Source organism: Pinus tabuliformis, chromosome 7 (genome assembly GCF_031772625.1).
Source record: "Pinus tabuliformis cultivar Carrire ecotype Pingquan chromosome 7, CPIR1, whole genome shotgun sequence".
In the NCBI taxonomy this organism is placed as follows: domain Eukaryota; kingdom Viridiplantae; phylum Streptophyta; class Pinopsida; order Pinales; family Pinaceae; genus Pinus; species Pinus tabuliformis.
In genome coordinates, this window is record NC_142293.1 from 144,757,610 (window position 1) to 144,777,749 (window position 20,140).

General features: G+C 38.4%; 1 protein-coding gene across 1 annotated transcript; it reads left to right on the forward strand.

The window, feature by feature from the left end:
- Positions 1-14,761: 14,761 nt before the first annotated feature.
- Positions 14,762-16,333, forward strand: LOC149246252 (uncharacterized). The gene is made up of 2 exons (XM_089440193.1): positions 14,762-15,240; positions 15,450-16,333. The coding sequence occupies exons 1-2, from the start codon at positions 14,762-14,764 to the stop codon at positions 16,006-16,008; spliced, it is 1,038 nt and encodes a 345-aa protein (XP_089296319.1). The 3' UTR covers positions 16,009-16,333.
- Positions 16,334-20,140: the final 3,807 nt, after the last annotated feature.

Genomic DNA, 20,140 nt, shown 5'->3' on the forward strand with positions numbered 1-20,140 from the left:
TGATTGCAAAAGAAGAAGTTCACTATGGTGGACAAGAGCAGGAAGGCATCATTAGGACAGATGGTGTGGGAGAGAGACTAATGAACAGTCTCATGAATTCTTTTGAGAGTTCAAATCAGCATACTGATGTGCTGACAGGGGAGAAAGAAATAGTGCAGCAAATTGAAATGTTGTTAAAGGAAGATAAGGCACAACAACCTTATGTTTTTTATTTTAACAAGTTATTTTTGAGTGCAGGTTTTGTTGCAATTCCTGGAGGATATTTGGCACAAGTGAACAACGAAATAAAGGTAAAAGAAGAGAATTCTATGGAAGAACTCAATCCATGGAATAGAGAAGTTAATTTGCTGGAGAAAGTGTTGAACAATCATGATTCAATCATGAAAGAGGGTAAGTATGATAGGGAGGTAGTCAGAAAAACAACCAAGGTTGAAGCAAGCAAAGCAGAAGTCAGCATAGCAAACAAAGAAAGAGTTGGAGCAAGCATAACAGAACAAGCAAAAGAACAACAGATTGAAGAACTAGTCGACAACAGCAACAACCTGAAGCAAAGAGAAAGAGGCAGAAGCAAGAAGCAGAACATGGACCGGTCCAAAGATGTACTGGAGACAGAGATTGAAGAATTGTGACAGCTGATGATGAAGCAGTCCAAATGGAGGAAAATGATAACAACAAGAAGAAAGATCAATCAGAACTTGAATATGATTGACAAGAAGAAGAAATTGGAGCAAAAAACAACAGAAGTACAGCAACAACAAGGGAACAAAGCATGTGGACAGTTACAAAACAAAGTGTGGGATCCAGGCAAATAAAGACCAGAAGACACATGATCAGGAGATCATGAATATTTTCTACTTTGGGAGTCTGATGCAAGAGCATCCACCCAAGAGAAAAACCATTGTAATTAAGTAGACATAGAGGGTCATATATTTTTAGGAAGTTGCATTCCTAAGTGCTAAATTAATGTAATATTAGGCTTTTGATCATAGAATATGAATTAATTAGATAATGGAAGAAATTGTAAGTGCCCTGAAATAAATGAGAACATGAGTGGGAATAAATGACAAGAGCCGAAAGTCAATCAGGACTCTTAGAGCAGTTCATGATTCGAGGGACGAGAGAGAGACTTTAGGAATTAATGGAAGTAGAAGTTGACAGAAGATTTAGGAGTCAGTACAGAGGATTTAGGAGTCAGTTTATGATTTACCCCAGAGTTAGTTCAACAGAACCAATGCTGGATATATGTAAGCCTACGGGCAGAGTCAAAAGGGAGAGGCCACTGACATTGTAGAATAGGCCTGTGTGAGACAGAGAAGTCTCGAATGTAATCTTTTCTTTTACATATATATATTTAGAGTTTATTCCTGACTGTGTCAGAGAGTGTGAATCGTGTGTTTGTGATTAATTATGGTGTGAAATCATTCGTTCTGTTACTGGAGATTGCAGGTAGAGTTCTAAAGAATGCGCGAAGGAGAGAATGATTCAGAGGAATCATAAGGGATCTTAGAATCCGATTGAAGAAACAGAGTAAGATCAGGAGGGAGAGTGCAAAGCGAAATAGCAGAGGATAGGAACCTTCAGAAGAACCGAACCATAGAGGTAAAATTGAAGAAATCATGGAAAAATCAAGTAAAAGGGAAGAATAGAGAAGTGAATTTTGACACTCAGCAACCATTGGATCACAAGGATCAACGATTCAGATGATTTCATGAGGAGAAGGGCGAAGCATCGCATCGACATAATTATTATAAAGATTAAGTCCCGTAAGTCAAAATCCAGTTTACACTGAAAATGAGTGCAAACCATAGTCGGAATTAAGTTTTGGACTTGAAAAATCTATAAAGAGCAGTTTATACCCATATTGGGCCCGAACCAATATCGCATCGTAGAACTACAGTGGAGAGGAACTACCCCTTGAAAGCACCGAAGTCCAAAGTGCAACTTTCGGATCTGAAACTATAATAGGGAGGCTTTGATAGCATATTGGGTCCGCAGTTTAATCGCAGACCCAAGTGGGAAGAGTTTGTTAAGGAGACATTGAAATCGCCGATTGCGATTTCCGATAACACTACGTGTTATCGCATCGGGAAAGGAGAATTGGAAGTGCTGATAGTTAAAGAGCCGATAGTGTATCTGCGTATAGCGCAATCTTGTGGAAAACCAATGCCAATAGTGTATTTGAGTATATTAACACTTCCCTTGCAAAAGACTCGCCAATAGTGTATTTCCATGGTTTCCTTTGTATTGTGTTCCGATAGTCGCGTATCGGAAGAAAAGGGGTGATAAGGCCTATATGACCCATGAAGAGCCGATAGCCGATTGTGATAGAGGTACAGCCTTGGAATCTGTGCCAAAGTCGTACAGAAGGCTGAAAGAAGGTATCTTTGCTGTCAGCATTTTTCTTTGTTAATGGGTTTTATAAGGAATAGCGCCTGCGAAGGGGTTTATGTATAAATATATATATTAACCAAGGTTTAAGAGGGGTGGTTGATATATACGTGACTTATGGATTTATAACATTATATAAAGGTTCTGAAGAATTAATGAATCCCCTATGAAAGGAGGAAGGATTATAAAGAGTCTAAAGTCTTGATAGGAGGTATTGGCGGGGTGATTGAGTTCCAATAACAAGGAACTGCTATGTAGGGCCTTAACCATTGATATTATGGGATGAAGTTTTGACGCCTTTGAAGAGTCAAATACCTGGCACAAATGTACTTATGCATGTTTATGCATACTGTGGGTATATGCGGGGGTATCCCTGCACCAACATGTCCAAGGGGAGCATGTTCAAAAAATAAGAAGGCCATAGTATCGGCATAGTTGCTTTGATGTTAAATTATTGTTCATGCCACAGTATTGAGCAACCATGTTGGTTAGTTTCTAATGTCTATCTTGCATGAGTTTTGCCACTAATTTATTTCATCAGAAAAAAAATAAATAGTATTAGCATTGTTTATTGGTGTCAGCGTAGTGATTTAGCAAGGATTGGTCACACTTTGTCATTGATGTTAAAGGGGCGGAGTCAGACAACCACTAGAACAAGAATGATGCTAGCTAGCCAACATTGTAAAGAGGATCAAATTGGTTTTTGTGGCCAAAGGTTGCCAGCAACGCCAAAGGGGGATATTTTTAGCAACATGGTGTTGGCATTGATCTCAACCATGGAGTTTGCTAGTTTAGCATTGATGTCAACCAACTGAAGGAGTGCTTTCATTGTTGATTAGAAGGTTGAAAAGGGATTGGATGAGGTGTACAAGTGCTAAGAAAGGTGGTTGACAGTGATTGAATCTTTGGTTGCAAATATGGGTTGAAGATTTCAGTTTTCCATGTGTACAGATACTGCTGCAGGAAGCCCATAGTCACCCAATGACATTGTCATTCTGTCATAGTCTTTCCACTAGTATGTTCGTGGCACTACCGTAGTCTCCTCAACCTTACCCGTGACACTGCCTGTAGGTGTGAACGGCTCTACCAGTGACATGCCTATGGTTTTTGGATGTGATCATGTTCTATTATGTCCTTGTGTTGATCCAGTCATCAAGGAAGTGGATTGTTTTAACTAGGTTGATTTAGTCACCTTTAACTCTTTAATTTGGTCACAACATTGGTATGGACACAATGATTAGAAGATTAAGTGGGCTATTGGCTTGTGATATGGTTAGTGGTGTAAAGTTTAATACATTTCCATACCATTGCATCTATGAGGGGTTGGATAATGAGCTGCTAGAATTCTAGTGTGTTGGTGCAACAAGTTAAATAGTGTGAGGTTTTGGTGATGGTGCATATGGAGCAAGATTGAATGACCAGAGCGTGCACAATGCATATGATTTGAGGTTCCACATTGTTTTATAAGTGATCAGACAGGAGACATTGAGGGAATAAGGAAATATAGACTGGAGTGTGATTGGTTTGAAGGTAGAATGCATGGTTGAGCATTGCGATCTATTGTGTGTGTTTTTATATACCTGTAGTTGTGACAAAGGAGTGCGATAGCAGATTTTTTTTAAGTTTGATTGTTGTGCATGTGATCTAAAGGAAGGATCCATATTCATATTGTGAAATACATGAGGCAAGTGTGCATGGAAGAATTCAGTGGCCTATAGAGTTTGCAAAGCAATGAGGCTTGATGCAAAGACAAAGTTTATGTTGTTTCCTTTAGAGATTACTTGTTTTACAGTGCTGACATGTTTGTTATTGTAGGGGTGAATGGATTTCAATGTCAATATATTGTCATGTTTATATATGGCACCTATATAAGACATGTATTGTTGTAGAATTGTTGAGATTGATGCTACTATGGTTATGTCAGTTTGATGTATTGGGTTGAGTTGTTTTAATGAGTCAGGGTTTGTCAGAAATTTGTTAATGTGCTTCTGAGAGGTTTGTATTGCAGTGTGGTTTTCATGTTGTTGTTGTTGAGTAGAGAGAGCATGGTTGTGTATTTTGTTGTTGTTATATTTGTTTGAAGAAAAAGATAGGCAGGTCTAGCCTGAAAATTGTGAAACGAGGCCTGCAGATTTTGTGTTGAGTATAGTGGGCCCAATCTAAAAATGTATGAAAGGTAGTCCACAAGAGATTGAAGGTTAGGGCCTTCAGTGTATCACATGGTGGCTTGTTAAGGGAGCAGTGGATTCCTTTGAGTGGTGGTTAGAGAAACTATTGGTGGTGATGGCATGCAGCAACTTGGGGCCTGCAATAGTTATTGGCCTGCATAGTTGAGGAAGTGGTGGCTTGGAGCAAGTGGTTGCTCGTGTGCATCACATGTTGGGGATTGCACACTGGTGGTGGCCCATGAATGATGTAAAGGCGGATTTTTAATAATAAGGAGAAGCAGAAGACAAAGCAAATGGGTGTTTTTCTCTCAGAAGGATTTCCACCTAATATGTGGTGTCTCTATGTGTTTGATATTGTTTACTAATGTGGTGAGGCTTTCATGGTTTATCTGTTCATATGAACTACTATTCATATGTGTTTGTCAGGCCAGGGTAACTCCAGCAATTTATGAGTGCAAGACAGAACTGGTTATTTCTCATTAGACAACTATTATTTATATATACACAAGAAACGGATCAGTTCATCTTCTAGATGACTGTCCGGCTTCACCTCATCCGTTTCGGATTAGGTGTCAACATTCCCCCCCTTAATCTGAAGGGATGTTGGTGAGTCCAAGCATCGTTCTGAATCTTTCAAGCTTTTCTCTTCCAAGCGCTTTGGTGAAGATGTCTGCAATTTGTTCGTTTGTGGAACAATGACGGAGATGGATTGTTTTGGCCTCAACATGATGTCGGATCAGATGATATTTAGTATTGATGTGCTTAGTACGATCATGGAACTTTGGATTCTTGGCCAAGTTTATTGCAGATGTGTTATCAATCATGAGTGGAGTAGATTGTATTTGTTTTACTTGCAAATCTTCAAGAATTTTCCTGAGCCACACAATTTCTTTCGTTGCTTCAGCTACTGCCACGTATTCTTCTTCTGTTGTGGAATCTGCTGGTACTGATTGTTTGCGTGATCTCCAGGAGACAGCTCCTGATCCAAGACTCATAGCATATCCTGAAGTAGATACCCCAGTTTCTTTGTCTCCATCGAAGTCTGAATCAGAGTATCCAATCAAGTTGAAGTCGTCCACCTGTGTATACTTGATTCCAAGGTCTTGAGTTCCCTTCAAGTACCTTAGAACTCTTTTTGCAGCAGACCAATGTCCCTCACAAGGCTTTTGCATAAACCTGGAGAGGATTCCAACAGCAAATGAAATGTCTGGTCTGGTAGTAGTGAGGTAGATGAGACTTCCTACAAGCTGTCTATACCTTGTTGCATCCTCAAATTCCTTTCCTTCAGTAGATGTGAGCTTCAAGTTTTGTTCCATTGGAGTAGAAAGGGGATTGCACTCTGTCATGCCAAATCTGTATAACAAATCTCCAATGTATTTCTTTTGAGAAAGAAATATGGACTTTGGATGTTGGGTTACTTCAATGCCAAGATAGTAATGAACATAGCCCAAATCAGTCATTTCAAAAAAATTTCCTAATTCTTTCTTTATGGATGCAATATAGCTTTCATTGTTCCCTGTCATTAAAAGATCATCTACATATACCACAAGATATACAACTGTTTTGCCAACTTTCTTGACAAATAAAGTTGCATCATCAAGATCAAAATGTTTGAAGTTGAGTTTCAGAAGATGCTCAGTTAGTTTTTCATACCAGGCTCGTGGTGCTTGTTTGAGGCCATACAAGGACTTCACAAGTTTGCATACTTTGTGTTCATGTCCTTTCACAGCAAATCCTTCAGGCTGGGACATAAAAACATTCTCTTTTAGATCTCCATTCAAGAATGCAGTTTTTACATCCATTTGATGGACTTTCCAACCGTTCTGAGCAGCTAGTGCAAAGAGTGTCCGGATGGTGGCCCATTTTGCTGTGGGAGCAAAAGTTTCCTCATAATCGACCCCTTCCTTCTGTGCAAAACCTTTTGCCACAAGCCTAGCTTTGTGCTTGTCAAGTGAGCCATCAGCTTTGTACTTGTTCTTGTAGACCCACTTGCAGCCAATTGGTTTGGTTCCAAAAGGAGGGCATCATACTCCTTCTGCATCGCTTCTTTCCATTCATCATGAGAAGCAGCTTCTTTGAAGGAAGTTGGTTCAAAATCTGTAGACAAGTTCAATTCACAATCATAAGTAACATCCATATCAACAGGTGAATTAGAGTTATCTACATCACCTCCATCTTGTCGGTTTGAATTTCTGGTTCCTGTTTTTCCAATTTCATCAGGATGAACACTTTCAAGTGTCTTTGTCAGCCACTTTGGGGGACCTTTCTGAGATGGTCCAGGCTGTTCTGTTGATTGAGTTGGGTCTGAATCAAGATTGAGTCTCCCAATTCTATCAATTACATCACTTAAAGCATCATCCGTTGTTGGAGTGTCATGCAGGGGAGATTGTTCTTCAGAAGGAGATTCCACATGTTGATCTAGTATAGGAATCCCCCCTTCAAGATGTGGAATCTGATTATCAAACTCTTGGAATGATTTCGGTTTTGTGAATCTATCCAAGCGATCAAGTTGCCGCTCAACAACACTGTCAGATTTGGATGATTCAAGAAAAATGACATCTCTAGATAAAACAAACTTTTTATTTACTTCATCATAAAGGCGGTATGCTTTAGATGTGTTTGAATACCCCAGGAAGATACACTTACGACTTCTAGCACCAAGTTTGTTTCTATGTACCTTTGGTATTAAAGCATAACAGGTGGAACCAAATATCCTGAGATGTTTTACCGAAGGAACATGTCCATACCATAATTCATAAGGAGTCTTGTTTCTTATAGCACTAGATGGACATCTATTCTTTATATATGCAGCACATAGAACAGCATCAGCCCAAAACATTGTCTTTACATTTTTGAAGAAAAGCATGGATCGTACCATATTCAAAATTGTTCTGTTCATTCTTTCAGCTACACCATTCTATTGAGGATTATAAGGCACAGTTGTTTGATGTTTAATCCCATGTTGGCGAAGATAGTGTTCAAATTCATTTGATGTATATTCTTTTCCATTATCAGTGCGAATAGACCCAATATGAGATTGTGCATCATTTTCAATCCACTTATGAAAATTCTTGAATGTTTGAAAAGCATCAGATTTGTTCTTCAATAAATAAACCCAACACATTCTGGTGTAATCATCAATAAATGTCATGATATACTTATTTCCATTTGCAGAAGGAACAGGCATTGGACCACATAAATCTGAATGAATAAGTTCAAGCTTCCTATGTGCTCTTGAATGTGAATCATGAAAATACTGTTTGCTATGCTTTCCTAGAATGCAAGCATCACATTGTTTATGTTTTCTAGGAATTGTAGGCAAACCAGCAACACCATTTTTCTTCAACAAGCGGAGACTATCATAGTTTAGATGTCCAAATCTAGCATGCCATAATAAACTTGATGGAAGTGTACCTTCATCATGATGAGAAATATATGAAAAATGCTGTGCATGAGCAGAGGTTCCTTGCAGTTTAAGAAGTCTTTCTTCTTCTATACCCCTCATGACAAGTGAATGGTCAGATGCCTTTCTTACCTCAAGCTTTCCATCAAACATATGAATGGAGTGACCTTGCTGGCAGATGTGGACCAGGGACAGCAAGTTTCTCTTGAGCTGTGGGAGATATAGAACATGATCCAGAAGAAAGTCTGGAAGACCAGGCAGTTTAAGCCTGACTGTGCCAAGCCCTGATGGCTTGATTTTTGACTGATCTGCAAAGTATACTGCTCCATCAACATTATCAGTGAAATCTTCAAAAAAATCTCTCCTATGAGTCATATGACAGGTTGCTCCTGAATCAAGCAACCAGTCATTTTTCGAAGAAGCAAGTGAAGCATTAAACAAGTCTTCATTTACTCCAATGTTACATTGTGCCTCAATATAGTGAGCGGATTCAGATGCTTTACCTTTGTCTGAGTCATCAGTTTTACCTTTCTGCTGATTTCTTCTCTGCTCAACTTTGTCCCATGGTAGCTTGCATGTAGAAGCATCATGTGATCCATTTCGTTTGCAGCGAATGCAATGCAGATCTGCCTTTTCTGCTTGAGGATGTCTGCCCCCCCTGCCTCTAAAGTATCTTCCTCTTCCTCTTCGTCCACCTCTTCCTCTTGTAGAATCTTGAGCAGGCTACTTTTCTTTATGAGCAAGGCAAACAGTCTCTTCAGAAGATTCAGGGACTGTTTTCTTTCCAAAGGCTTTCTCTCTTTCAGCAAACTTTTTCACAAGAGTGTCAAAGGTTATATCTTTAAGATTTCCATTTGCTTGTAAAGACTCAAGATAGTTAGAGGAGGTAGGATAAAGTGCTTTGAGAAAGGCAATAAGAGAGATATCCAGCTCAACCTTAGTGGATTTAATGTCATGCACTATAGACTTTATTTCAGAAGCAAGAGTAAGAGGATCATTATTTTTCAGTTCAAGAGTGAAGAGTTTAATCATGAGCTGAACAACTTCAAGTGCAGAATGTGTATCATAGAGTTCTTTAAGCTTTTGTAAAGCTTCAAAGGCAGTGGAATAGGATGAAATATGACGACTTACTTCCTCATTTACAGATGCTGCGATCAATGCAAAGGCTTTGCTGTTCTTGTTTTCCCAAATGGCGAGTTCTTTGTCTGATGTGGGCTGCACAGGGTCTCTGTCTTCTTCTCTGACACACACACCTTTCCACAACTCATTGTAGATGAGGGTGTGTTTCACCATCCGAGACCATTCAGGATAGTTCTCCTTGCCAGTGAGAACTATTCCGACCATTGAAATGATTGAATGCATTCTGTAAAAAAAAATTATCTCTGCCAAAAACACTTCTGTTGAGAGAAAAAAAATCCTTATATGATTGCCTTATGCAACAGTATATATATATATCACTGCTCACATATATATATCACTGTTCAACAAAACTAGGGTGCTTACTGCTTACAAAAAAAAATAGCGCTGCTTACATATATGTATATCACTGTTTAAAAAAGGGTACTCATATACATATCACTTCTCACAAACATATCAATGTATATCACTGTTTTTAAAAAAGGCGCTCATATACATATCATTTCTCCCATACAAATCAATGCATATCACTGTAAAAAAGGCGCTCATATATTTCTCACATATATATATCACTGTATATCACGACTTTTAAAAAAAATTGGCTCATGTACTTTCAATTTACCAACGCATACTATTCAACGATCACCAACCGCAGACGCCTTAATGGTCTCAACATTCAACGCACAAAGATAAACTAATAAACTACTACCCCAACATCCATATGCACCAGCAGAGGCTTCAGTGTACAACGTTCAGGTCTCATATGCAGTGCATTTTTTAATCCAACAATTTGCAATTCCTCGATGCAGCAGAAATACGAGTCCTTCAAGAACAGGAATCTGGAGTAGGTTAATGCAGCGTTTAACCAAGTCAAGGCAGAGAGAGAGAGGTTTCGACCAATGGGAATGGGATTTGAATTCTGGCAGAGGGACAAATTCTGCGAAAACCTTAAGACGGTGCTCAAAAAAAGACGCAGTCTCAGCTTGCATACCACAGTCTCAGCGTTTAATACCGCAGTCTTAGCCACAGCGCTTTAATAAAAGGTATACCACAGCGTTTAATACCACAGCGCTTTAATAAAAGGCGCAGTCACCAGTGAGAAATCACTGTGATTTCGGGAGACGCAAGCACAAAGGTCTACACCGAACATATCACAGTTCACAGTTCAACAAACATAAAAAAACGCAGGTCTTTGATACCATTAAAGGCAGTCATCAATTCGCAGGTCACAGCATCATCTTGCAAAACGCAGTCTTAATACCTAAAACACAGTCTCAATATACCATACGCAGGTCTTCAATACATTAAGTGCAGTCATCTTACCGTTGTCAGGCCTCAATCCATGAAACGCAGGTCTCAATACCTTGCAAAAAACGCAGGTCACAGCATCATCACCTTCTCTTCCTTGAACGGTCCTCAACGCAGCGTATGCAGTGATGTCAGAAGGGATGTCAGGCTGGTGCGCCAGGGAGCAGAGGTTTCATGAGGCAGCAGAGGAGTTACACTATTTTAGGGACTGGGACCTGAGCTCTGATACCATGTCAGGCCAGGGTAACTCCAGCAATTTATGAGTGCAAGACAGAACTGGTTATTTCTCATTAGACAACTATTATTTATATATACACAAGAAACGGATCAGTTCATCTTCTAGATGACTGTCCGGCTTCACCTCATCCGTTTCGGATTAGTTGTCAACAGTGTTGATTATGGTTATGTTCGGATCTGTTATTGATCCATAAACTTTCGTGGATATTCCACTAGACAACTCCTCACAACAGATCTGATAATATTATATTTAAAATCTAAGATTCTACACTATTACAATTTTATTTAATTTCTAGATCTATAAAATTAATTGTGATTAGTGCATGCATGTAAAAGTAAATCAAGCAAAAAAATAGGGAACAGAAAAATAAGATCACACACACATAATACATAAGATATGCTCTCTGGGAAACCCTTTTGGGAGAAAACCCGACTAGAAGGTGAGGTCGCTTTGCTCTCTTTCTCTGTCTGGAAATATGACTGCAGATATAAAGAAGCAATGTTTGTGGCCCGTGGGCTGCTACAGTGCACAGATACTCTATATGTTTTCTACCTCCTATCTCTCCTGGTTATCTTTTCTCATCTATGGAACAAAATTCTCTCGAAAGAATGGAATGCCTCTTCCTCCTAGTGGCCTGGTTATAACACAGCTTGATAGAGTACTCGTGGTTGAGTTTGACTACATCAACTCTTAACTAGAGTTATAAAATAGACTCTTCTAGAGTCTTTTACATCACAAACACGTGGATAGTCCCTTTTCCATGAATAATGGGGGTTGACGCGGCATCCTCCTGAACTATAGGTGTGAAAATAGGAAGGTCAACTTCTGAGTGGCACAACGTTTGTATATGGACTCCGATTGATGCAATTCTTGCACCGTTGGAAAGCTCTCTATGTGTAGAATATCATGAAAAGGTGTGAAACTTGAATGGAAAATCTTTACCCCAAAAAAATTCATTTGATGCCTCAAAACACTCCCGGAAGGTTTGAGACCCCATTTCACCAAACTGGGACCCGTCGGTAAAAACATTCTCGTGAGCTGATTCCTCCACTTTTTCCACTCCAAATGCATCGATATGGATGAAAAAAAATATAATGATCCAATTCAGATCACACCTCCCCATTTTGGGAGGCGTTTTGTCCCAAAAATATTTTACTGAATGAGGTGAGGAAATTTTTCCTTCGCCTTCTCTATGGTGTACCATTTAGCTTTGCCTAGAAGTTGTCCCTTCAACCCAATATGCCAGAGGTCTTGTTTCCCTTTTCTTGTAGTTCTAGACCTCTTCTGCAAAATTGTATCTTCTGTCAACTTTGCCTAAGCATTTAGTGTCAAATCCTCCACAGAAGGTAGGACCTGTTCCTCTTCCTGATCTAGCATGGAAGGCTCATAGAGTTTCAAATTATCTACATTTATAACTAAGTAAATGCACATATATGGTGGTAAACTGAGTTGATAGGCATTATCACCCACCTTTTCTGGTATCTCAAAGGGACCATACCTCAGAGCCTTAATTTTCTTACCGGGCCCCTACAACGTCTCCTAATTCAAGTGTAGCCATACTCTGTCTCTCGCCTTGAATGATTTCTCTGTTATTTTTTGATCATGCCTGGCCTTATACTTTACATGTGAATTCTGTAGTGTTTCAGGTACTTGTAGATGGATCTACCTGATCTTCTCTATAAAATTTTCAGCCCTCAAAGCATCTCCTGTAAGGTCTTCCTTCACTCCTTGCTGCCCATATGCAATATCCAAAGGTGAACGTGGAAAATATCCAAAACAAGTTTCAAATGGGGACTTGTAAAAGTGTGGACCACTCTATTCTAAGAATGTTGTATATATACCATATTTTCATCCCAGGTCTTCGGATGCTTCTGGTTGTAACCCTTCAAAAGTTGCACCAAATTCCTATTAACTACTTCTGTCTGCCCATCTATTTGTGGATGGAATGTTGTAGATATCTTCAACTTCGTGTCCATCTTCTCCCACAATGTAGTCTAGAATGCATTGAGAAATCTTGTATCCTTGTCTGAAATGATGCTCCTTGGTATCCCAAAGTGTACCCAGAACTATCCAAAGAAAAAGTTTGTTGCTTCTTTTCCACTAATGGTCTTTTTATAGGGCATCAGAATGCACATCTTAATTAATCTATCAACTACCACGAACAAGTAGTCATGTCCCTTCTTGGTTGTCGGTAAACCTCCCACAAAGTCCATGGAAATGCTTTCCCAAGGACGAGTAGGTACAAGTAAGGGATGATACAGACCCTGTTTCATGTTGCTAGGCTTGCTGGTACAACAAAGCATGCATCCTCTTATGAACCTAGCTACTTGTTCTTACATCTTGGGCCAATAAACATACCTCTACAAGTTAGCCACGGTCTTCCCTACACCAAAGTGTCGTGAAACCTTGGAGGTGTGAGCCTCTCTAATCAGCTGCAAACACTCACCTTTAGGATCACATAGCTTATCTAGTGTGTAGAGTAACCCATCCTGGAGATGGTAGTCAACGATAGTGTCACCATCGTGCACATGACTCTGACTCTGCAATTGTTGATACACCTCCTTGAATTCCTCATCTTCTGAATGTGCCTCTATGTATGCATCATGTGTGAATGTCTCCATGTGCATAAGAGTCCCCAAAGCTGTAATATTTGATGTGGATGGTCTTGAAAGCATATCAACCAACTTTTTTGTGTTTCCCTTCTTATACTTGATCACCAAATGAAATTGTGGTAAAAACCCCATCCACTTGTAATGCCTAGTCTGTTGTATCTTATTCTGGGCCTGCAAGTACTGTAACATATGGTGACCTGTGTGGATTATTGTCTCCTTTTCCATCAAATAGTGCTTCCACTTCTTCACAGCTTGCACCATGGCGTAGAGCTCCTTATCGTAGGTAGGGTATTTAAGAATTTCTCGATTAAATACTTTATAATGGTAGCAAACGGGCCGTCCTCCTTGCATCAAGATAACTCCCATAGCATACCCACTTGCATTTGTCTCCACTTCAAAGGGTCGTTGCAAGTTTGGTAATGCCAAAACTGGTGCTTCACTGATCTTCTTCTTTAACTCATCGAAAGCCTTCTGCTACCCTTTTCCCCACTAGAAACTCTTGCCATTTGCTGTTATGGCGTGGAGCAGTGTTGCTACCGCTGAAAACGAGGCTATGAATTTCCTCAGGTACTATGCTTATCCAATGAAACTCCTAACTTCCATAACATTAGTAGGCACCGGCCATTTCATGATGGCCTCCATCTTGGAAGGATCTATCTTCAATTCTCCTCCACTAATCACATATCCCAAATACACCAAGGACTGTTGCGCAAACTCGCACTTCTTGAGATTTTCTAGTAGCTAGTGCTTCTTTAATGTTTCCAGCACCTATGTCAAATGTGAAATATGCTCCTCCCAAGTAGCATTATATACCAGTATATCATCCAAATAGATAATAACAGATCTGATAATATTATATTTAAAAGCTGAGATTCTACACTATTACAGTTTTATTTAATTTCTAGATCTGTAAAATTAACTGTAATTAGTGCATGTATGTAAAAGTAAATCAAGAACAAAAGTAGAGAACAACAAAATAAGCTCACACACACATAATACACAAGATATGCTCTCTGGGAAAGCCTTTCGGGAGAAAACCCAGTTGGAAGGTGAGGTTGCTTTGCTCTTTTTCTTTCTCTGGAAATATGGTCGTTGATACAAAGAAGTAATGTTTGTGGACCATGGGCTGTTATAGTGCACAAATCATCTCTATGTGCTCTACCTCCTAATTACTATCCATTTTCCTTCTTTCCTAGATTTTTAGGCCGATAGGCCTTCCTATTGAAACAGAGTTTCGTCGTCCTTTTCAATCTCAGGTTGACACCTGGCATGCATATTCGGCGGGCTTCACTTCCGGGTTTCTGTCCGTATCTGTCGTGATTTCTGTTTATTCGCGCGCACGCCATGGCTATTCGGTGTTAATGCGGGCGGGGTTGCCGGTTAAGGTCGTTATTCTTCAAATACCATTACGCAACTTCAAATATACAGCTCTCAACAGGGTTTTCTTTTCCTCCTCCCACTACAGAAACGATGCCGACTGGTTTCCTTCCCGCGGCCGGCCCCATTTATGGAAACCCTCCCCGGACCAAAATTTGGGCAAAAATTACATATAGATACAGCACCAAAGTCATTTTACAGACAAGAATTTGCTGATAACAGGGCTCGCCAGCGGGGATTCGATGGGAGCAATGGCTACAAACGTAGAAGGGTTGGGCCAGGATTAGGGTTTTCGCAATCAACGGGCGGATTACAGAGAAATAATAGCGGGTTCCACCGACATTTTCCACTGGCAGCCATTCTGCCGTCTCCAATGTGGTCTATGAGAGACTGGTTGGACGCACGCAGACAGCAGATCAAGCCTCCAGCCGCTCAGAATTGGGCTTCACAGGCCGAAGAAAGCTATAGTTTCCAGGTGGCTCTTGCGCTTCGTTTGACAGCTGCAGCTTCATGGATGGATGACCTCCATGGCTTTCAAATACACAACTGTTGCAGCACCCCACTGTTCTCTTTTCGGAATACGTTAAAGCAACGACATATCGCCTCTGGGTACTAGCTAGCCTCAACTAAAGCTTCACAGTATATTTTGTTTCCTCTTCACAGTCTATTTTGCTTCCTTCACAAATGCCTGCTATTTATTTTATTATGCCTTTGTCTAGATCACATCTGAACCAAAAATATCAAATCCCTTGAGATTGAGATACTAGGCTGATGCTAATATTAAATCCCTTGAGATTGAGATACTAGGCTGATGCCAGGCAATCTTGGCGCCAGGCTAAGAATTTTGTTGTAAAGGCCGGTCTGGTCGGGGAAAACCCCGAATGGGCCGAATCCGACTTCGTGGCCATCGGGCTTGCCCACTGCTTCCAGGAATTGAACGGAAAACTTGTCAATTACTTCATCATCGAGCCGATTCCATCCGCCAGCGTGGAATCCATGTATAATGGGGCCGCGACGTCGTACAAATGCATAGTGGGTTCGACCCTCGGTGAGGTCCTGAAGCAAGACGTGGAGCTGCTGCCAGAGGAGTTGAGGGGTGGGGTGTTCGCACGGAACTTCGATTATCGAGCAAAGGCGGCGTCCAGGACGTGGAAGAAGACTTACGCCCAGGAGAATCTGTTACAGCTCGCCCCCATTGGGGTTGTGAAGAAGGACTTCAATTTCAGCCTAGAGGAAAAGAGGATTTTGGGGGTCGTTTATGAGGTCAAGGACGAGGATAATATTAAGCAGGATCTGAGTATTGATGTTTATGGGAGGAAGAAAGAGGAGAGTAAGGAGGATCAGGCTACAGTGATCGCTTCTCTTTACAATGTTTGATTGATTGAAGGGTTATTAGGGTTTTAAGTGGCAAAGATTAATTGGTAGTGCTCTTACCCTTGAAAACCTGTTGGGTTCTAGGAAATAGAAAGAATTAAAAAATATTTCGTGATGAAACTTAGTATTTTTTCTATTTGCTCTTCAATTTTGTCAGTACTATGCAATTGAAATGGTGTTTGCAGGCGAAAACCTCACCATGATCCTCGTTTGTGTTCCCATTCCCTTCTGCCTTCCCCTCTGGATCTTGAGAGTACATTGGGGTATTGAACCACCATGTAGCCACATTTCTTGATTTATTCTCATTTTCTGTCCCATTTTCCGATTCCGCATTTCTATTAACATTATCTCTATTTCTCATTGGTTTGCCATTAACACTTTGAACGGAGAGAAGCTCTACAGTTTGGGCGATATTTTTGATACTAATGTGTGTAGACTCTGTTTAAAAAGACCAAACATAAAAAGCTGATATATAGACACACTCTGCAAAGAAAGACCAAACATAAAGAGGATTATATATAGACCGGTCTGCACACTTAGTTATATCCATATAACCAGGAAGATCTATTAAGCATAGGAAAATCTACATGTGTGGTTTCTGATCCCAGGGCTCTTCTAAGAATTAGGCATGAGCGAGACAAGATAAGCAAGTAGTAGAAAAGATCTCAAGCGAGACAAGATAAGCAAGTAGTAGAAAAGATCTCAAGCGAGACAAGATAAGCAAGTAGTAGGAAAGATCTCAAGCTGTTATTGATTTGTATTGATTCCCAGATATGAATTTATAATACATTAATTTGACTTTCTCAATCTACATATAGAGTTCGCTGAGAACTCATTAGTGGATCATGACAATAACTTAACAAGATAACGATTACAACTCATAACAATATGATCGGGGACTTTGTGATTGCCTGAGACTTATAGTCTAACAGGCTTTAGGTGCTTAATAGATACGTGTTAAACGATGAATCTATGTTATTGGTGACAATATACCATTTCTTGTTTCATTCCCATTATAGCTGAAAAAACATATCCCTAGGAGTTGCATTTTGGTTAAATGCTAATGAGATAGACGCTTGGTTTTATTCTTTTCGAAAAATCAAGTTGTATTTATGTTACATTGGTGGAGCAATAGTAGCAATATTCGCATACATCTGATACGAAAAACATCACACTACGTCCCTGCATTAGCTAACCAATGCCCATTGCTAATTTTCCTGTACATTTATCTCTTAAATTATATGGTTAGCGGGCTTATACCTAAGGTTTCCTCTTTGGGTTCAGTAGCTTTCATTTGGATTCGAAGCTTGACGCGCCAACAGTGCCAAAGGCATTCTTCATTTCTTTTAAAGAATCTTTTTGATGCAAGGGCTGCTTCACACAGACTCCATGTTTACAGAAATGGGAAACAACAGCGTAACTAAAAATGGGGACCAGAGTGTTTTGGGATGAGTAGTTCTTCTTGCACACTGTGTATTATCAATGTAATAGATAATTTAGTGAATTCAAATCCATACCAGACTGAAAAATAATCTACCATATCTAATTTTCTAGGTTTTGGTGTTATAAATCATACCACATTCATTTCTTAATGCTCAGTTATTTTTTAATAAAATATGGTTCTTTTTTTTTATCAAGTGCCGATCCTGTGCAGAGAGATCCCCAAGAAACAACATTTCCGTATCATTTCTGTTCCGTTTCTGTTCCTTAGATAAAGTAGGACACAACACCATTTGTTGTAACATAGCACAGACCTATATTTCCAAGAAAATTACATGAAATAGTTCCAGTTAGGTTCTGTTTTCTCTAATGCTTGGGCTACTTTGCTTACCCATGTTTCCTCTCTGATGCTAGGGCTACTTTGCTTACCTATGTTTCCAAGAAAATTACATTGAATAGTTCTGACAAGTTTCTATTCTTTCTGATGACAGAGTTACTTTACTTTCTGGTGTTAAGGCCGCTTTGCATAGACCAGTCTCTTCAATTTTAATAGATTGAAGGTCTTCACATAGAGATTGAATTAGTAGGCTCACTAAAAATTATAAAGCAAATCATTAGCTAAATTTTGAATGGTTAGTAGTTTCAAGTTTCAACTAACTCCAATGTTCAGTAAGCTACTTTCTGTCAACATTAGCTAAAATAAGTTTCGTTGTTTTATTTAAAGTAGGTCTTAACCTTCTTTAGTATTTGGGAAAACTCGGTTAAACTTTGGCAAACCTATTGGAACTAACATAACTCACTAACAGATGAAATGACAGGTTTTGACTGACGGCTATTTTAATTTAAGTTTAACTAATATATAAGTCTGAAATGGCCCTTAGTGCAACCAAACGGATTTTTTCAACAGAATCATGTATAATGTTGAACCTTCTTAAAGGAAATGCTGGGCAGATTCTTGATTAACGGATAAAGTGGTGTGATTCATCTCATTATGATCCGCAGTACATAGTTTTTTATGTTCAATTTTTTTGGTCTATTCATGTTCATTTTTTTGGTTTATTTGATTAAAGAATGTGAGGACTTAAGTATGTAAAACAAAATACTTTGAAAAATACAATACATGAATTTAAAATCGGTTTCAAAATTTTAATAATGTTAATGTTTTACTTCTACTGTCAACCAGTAATGTAAGTGATTTGTTTTAACATTTGCAAATCACAAATTTCTCCACTTTTCATTTACCATGTACAAAGTTGTAATTTACTTTTTATTTAGAAAAAAACCGTGCTGCCAATAATCTATTGAACCTATTGAGCTTTAAGTATGAACGCGTTCTACACTTACTATATTAATATGAATGGTTTGGTTTTGGTTCTGTTCAAATGTAACGTGGTTATTGCCTTCGTCACTACGTACCTTTATATATGATTGACTATCTATAGAACTTTCTTCCTTTCACTAATCCTATCGGCCTCTCTTTGTACCTTTTGGGACAATTGCTAGTTTAACCTTTTGAACTTCCTCCCTTAATTCAACTTCATCTTCTCGAATGAGGTCTTCATTTATCAATATTCATTACCCTTTTCAAAAAAGAGTTTTACTAAATACACCAAATTTATGGCCATTAGAGCTTACCTTAACATGAATTAAATTATCTTTATGCTCAATTATTTTGCGTGGCCTCTTTGCATATATGAGACAAGTTGTTTTATTTTGTAATATTCTTTAATTAATGTTAATTTATCATTGTCTTTCTTTTCTTTGAAATAAAAAAATATGAAGTTCAAAGTTCTTTTGTTAAGTTCATGTTTTAACTCTATAAGCTCATTGATTTCCTCTTTCATGGATTTGATATTCAATTTACCTTCTAGGCTATTTAGTGTCAAATTGTCATTTGACTTTTCTTCTAAAATTTTAATCTTGTTTGTCACATTAGGATTTTTTTAGATTAGCCACCTTTCTTTCTCCGGTTAATTGTTTCTTTTCTTGTCTTTACTTTTCTTTTCTTGTAATGTAATATCCATTATTTTCAATTGAATCTCTAACTCCAATATTTTATTGTCTATGTATCTTTTAATTTATCTTCAAAAAGTCTAAACTTATTATTAGGTATCTAATGATTCTAATTATCTTTATCTAAACTTATTATTTTAGATCTTAGTAAACACAGTGAATTATTCATAGTGGAATAAAGATGAAATAATTATAAGGAAAAGTGAGAGAAAGAATTTGTACACTTCATTGGATCAAATTAATAAAATAAGTCTTAGTAAATGCAATGAATTATTCATAATGGAATAAAGATGAAATAATTATAAGAAAAGGTGAGAGAAAAAAATCGTGCACTTCATCAAATCAAATTGATAAAATAAGGTTGTAAAGACATATTTAAATGAAAATTTCTTAAAAAAATAAAAATCTTTAATTAAATCAAACCTATAAATTAAAATAATAACCAAATATAAAATCTATAATTATAAATCTTTAATTTATAATTTTTTAGATTTATATTATATTAAAATCTATATTTCACATTAAAAAAATTCATATAAATAAATATATACACACTCTTTTACCACCTTAAAAAGGTATACTCCAGAAACCCTTATTGCCTTGGCTCAGCTTCGGAGAAGCGTATCATTGCAATTTATTTTAATTCCATTATTATATATCTTAATATATAATATATTTTTAA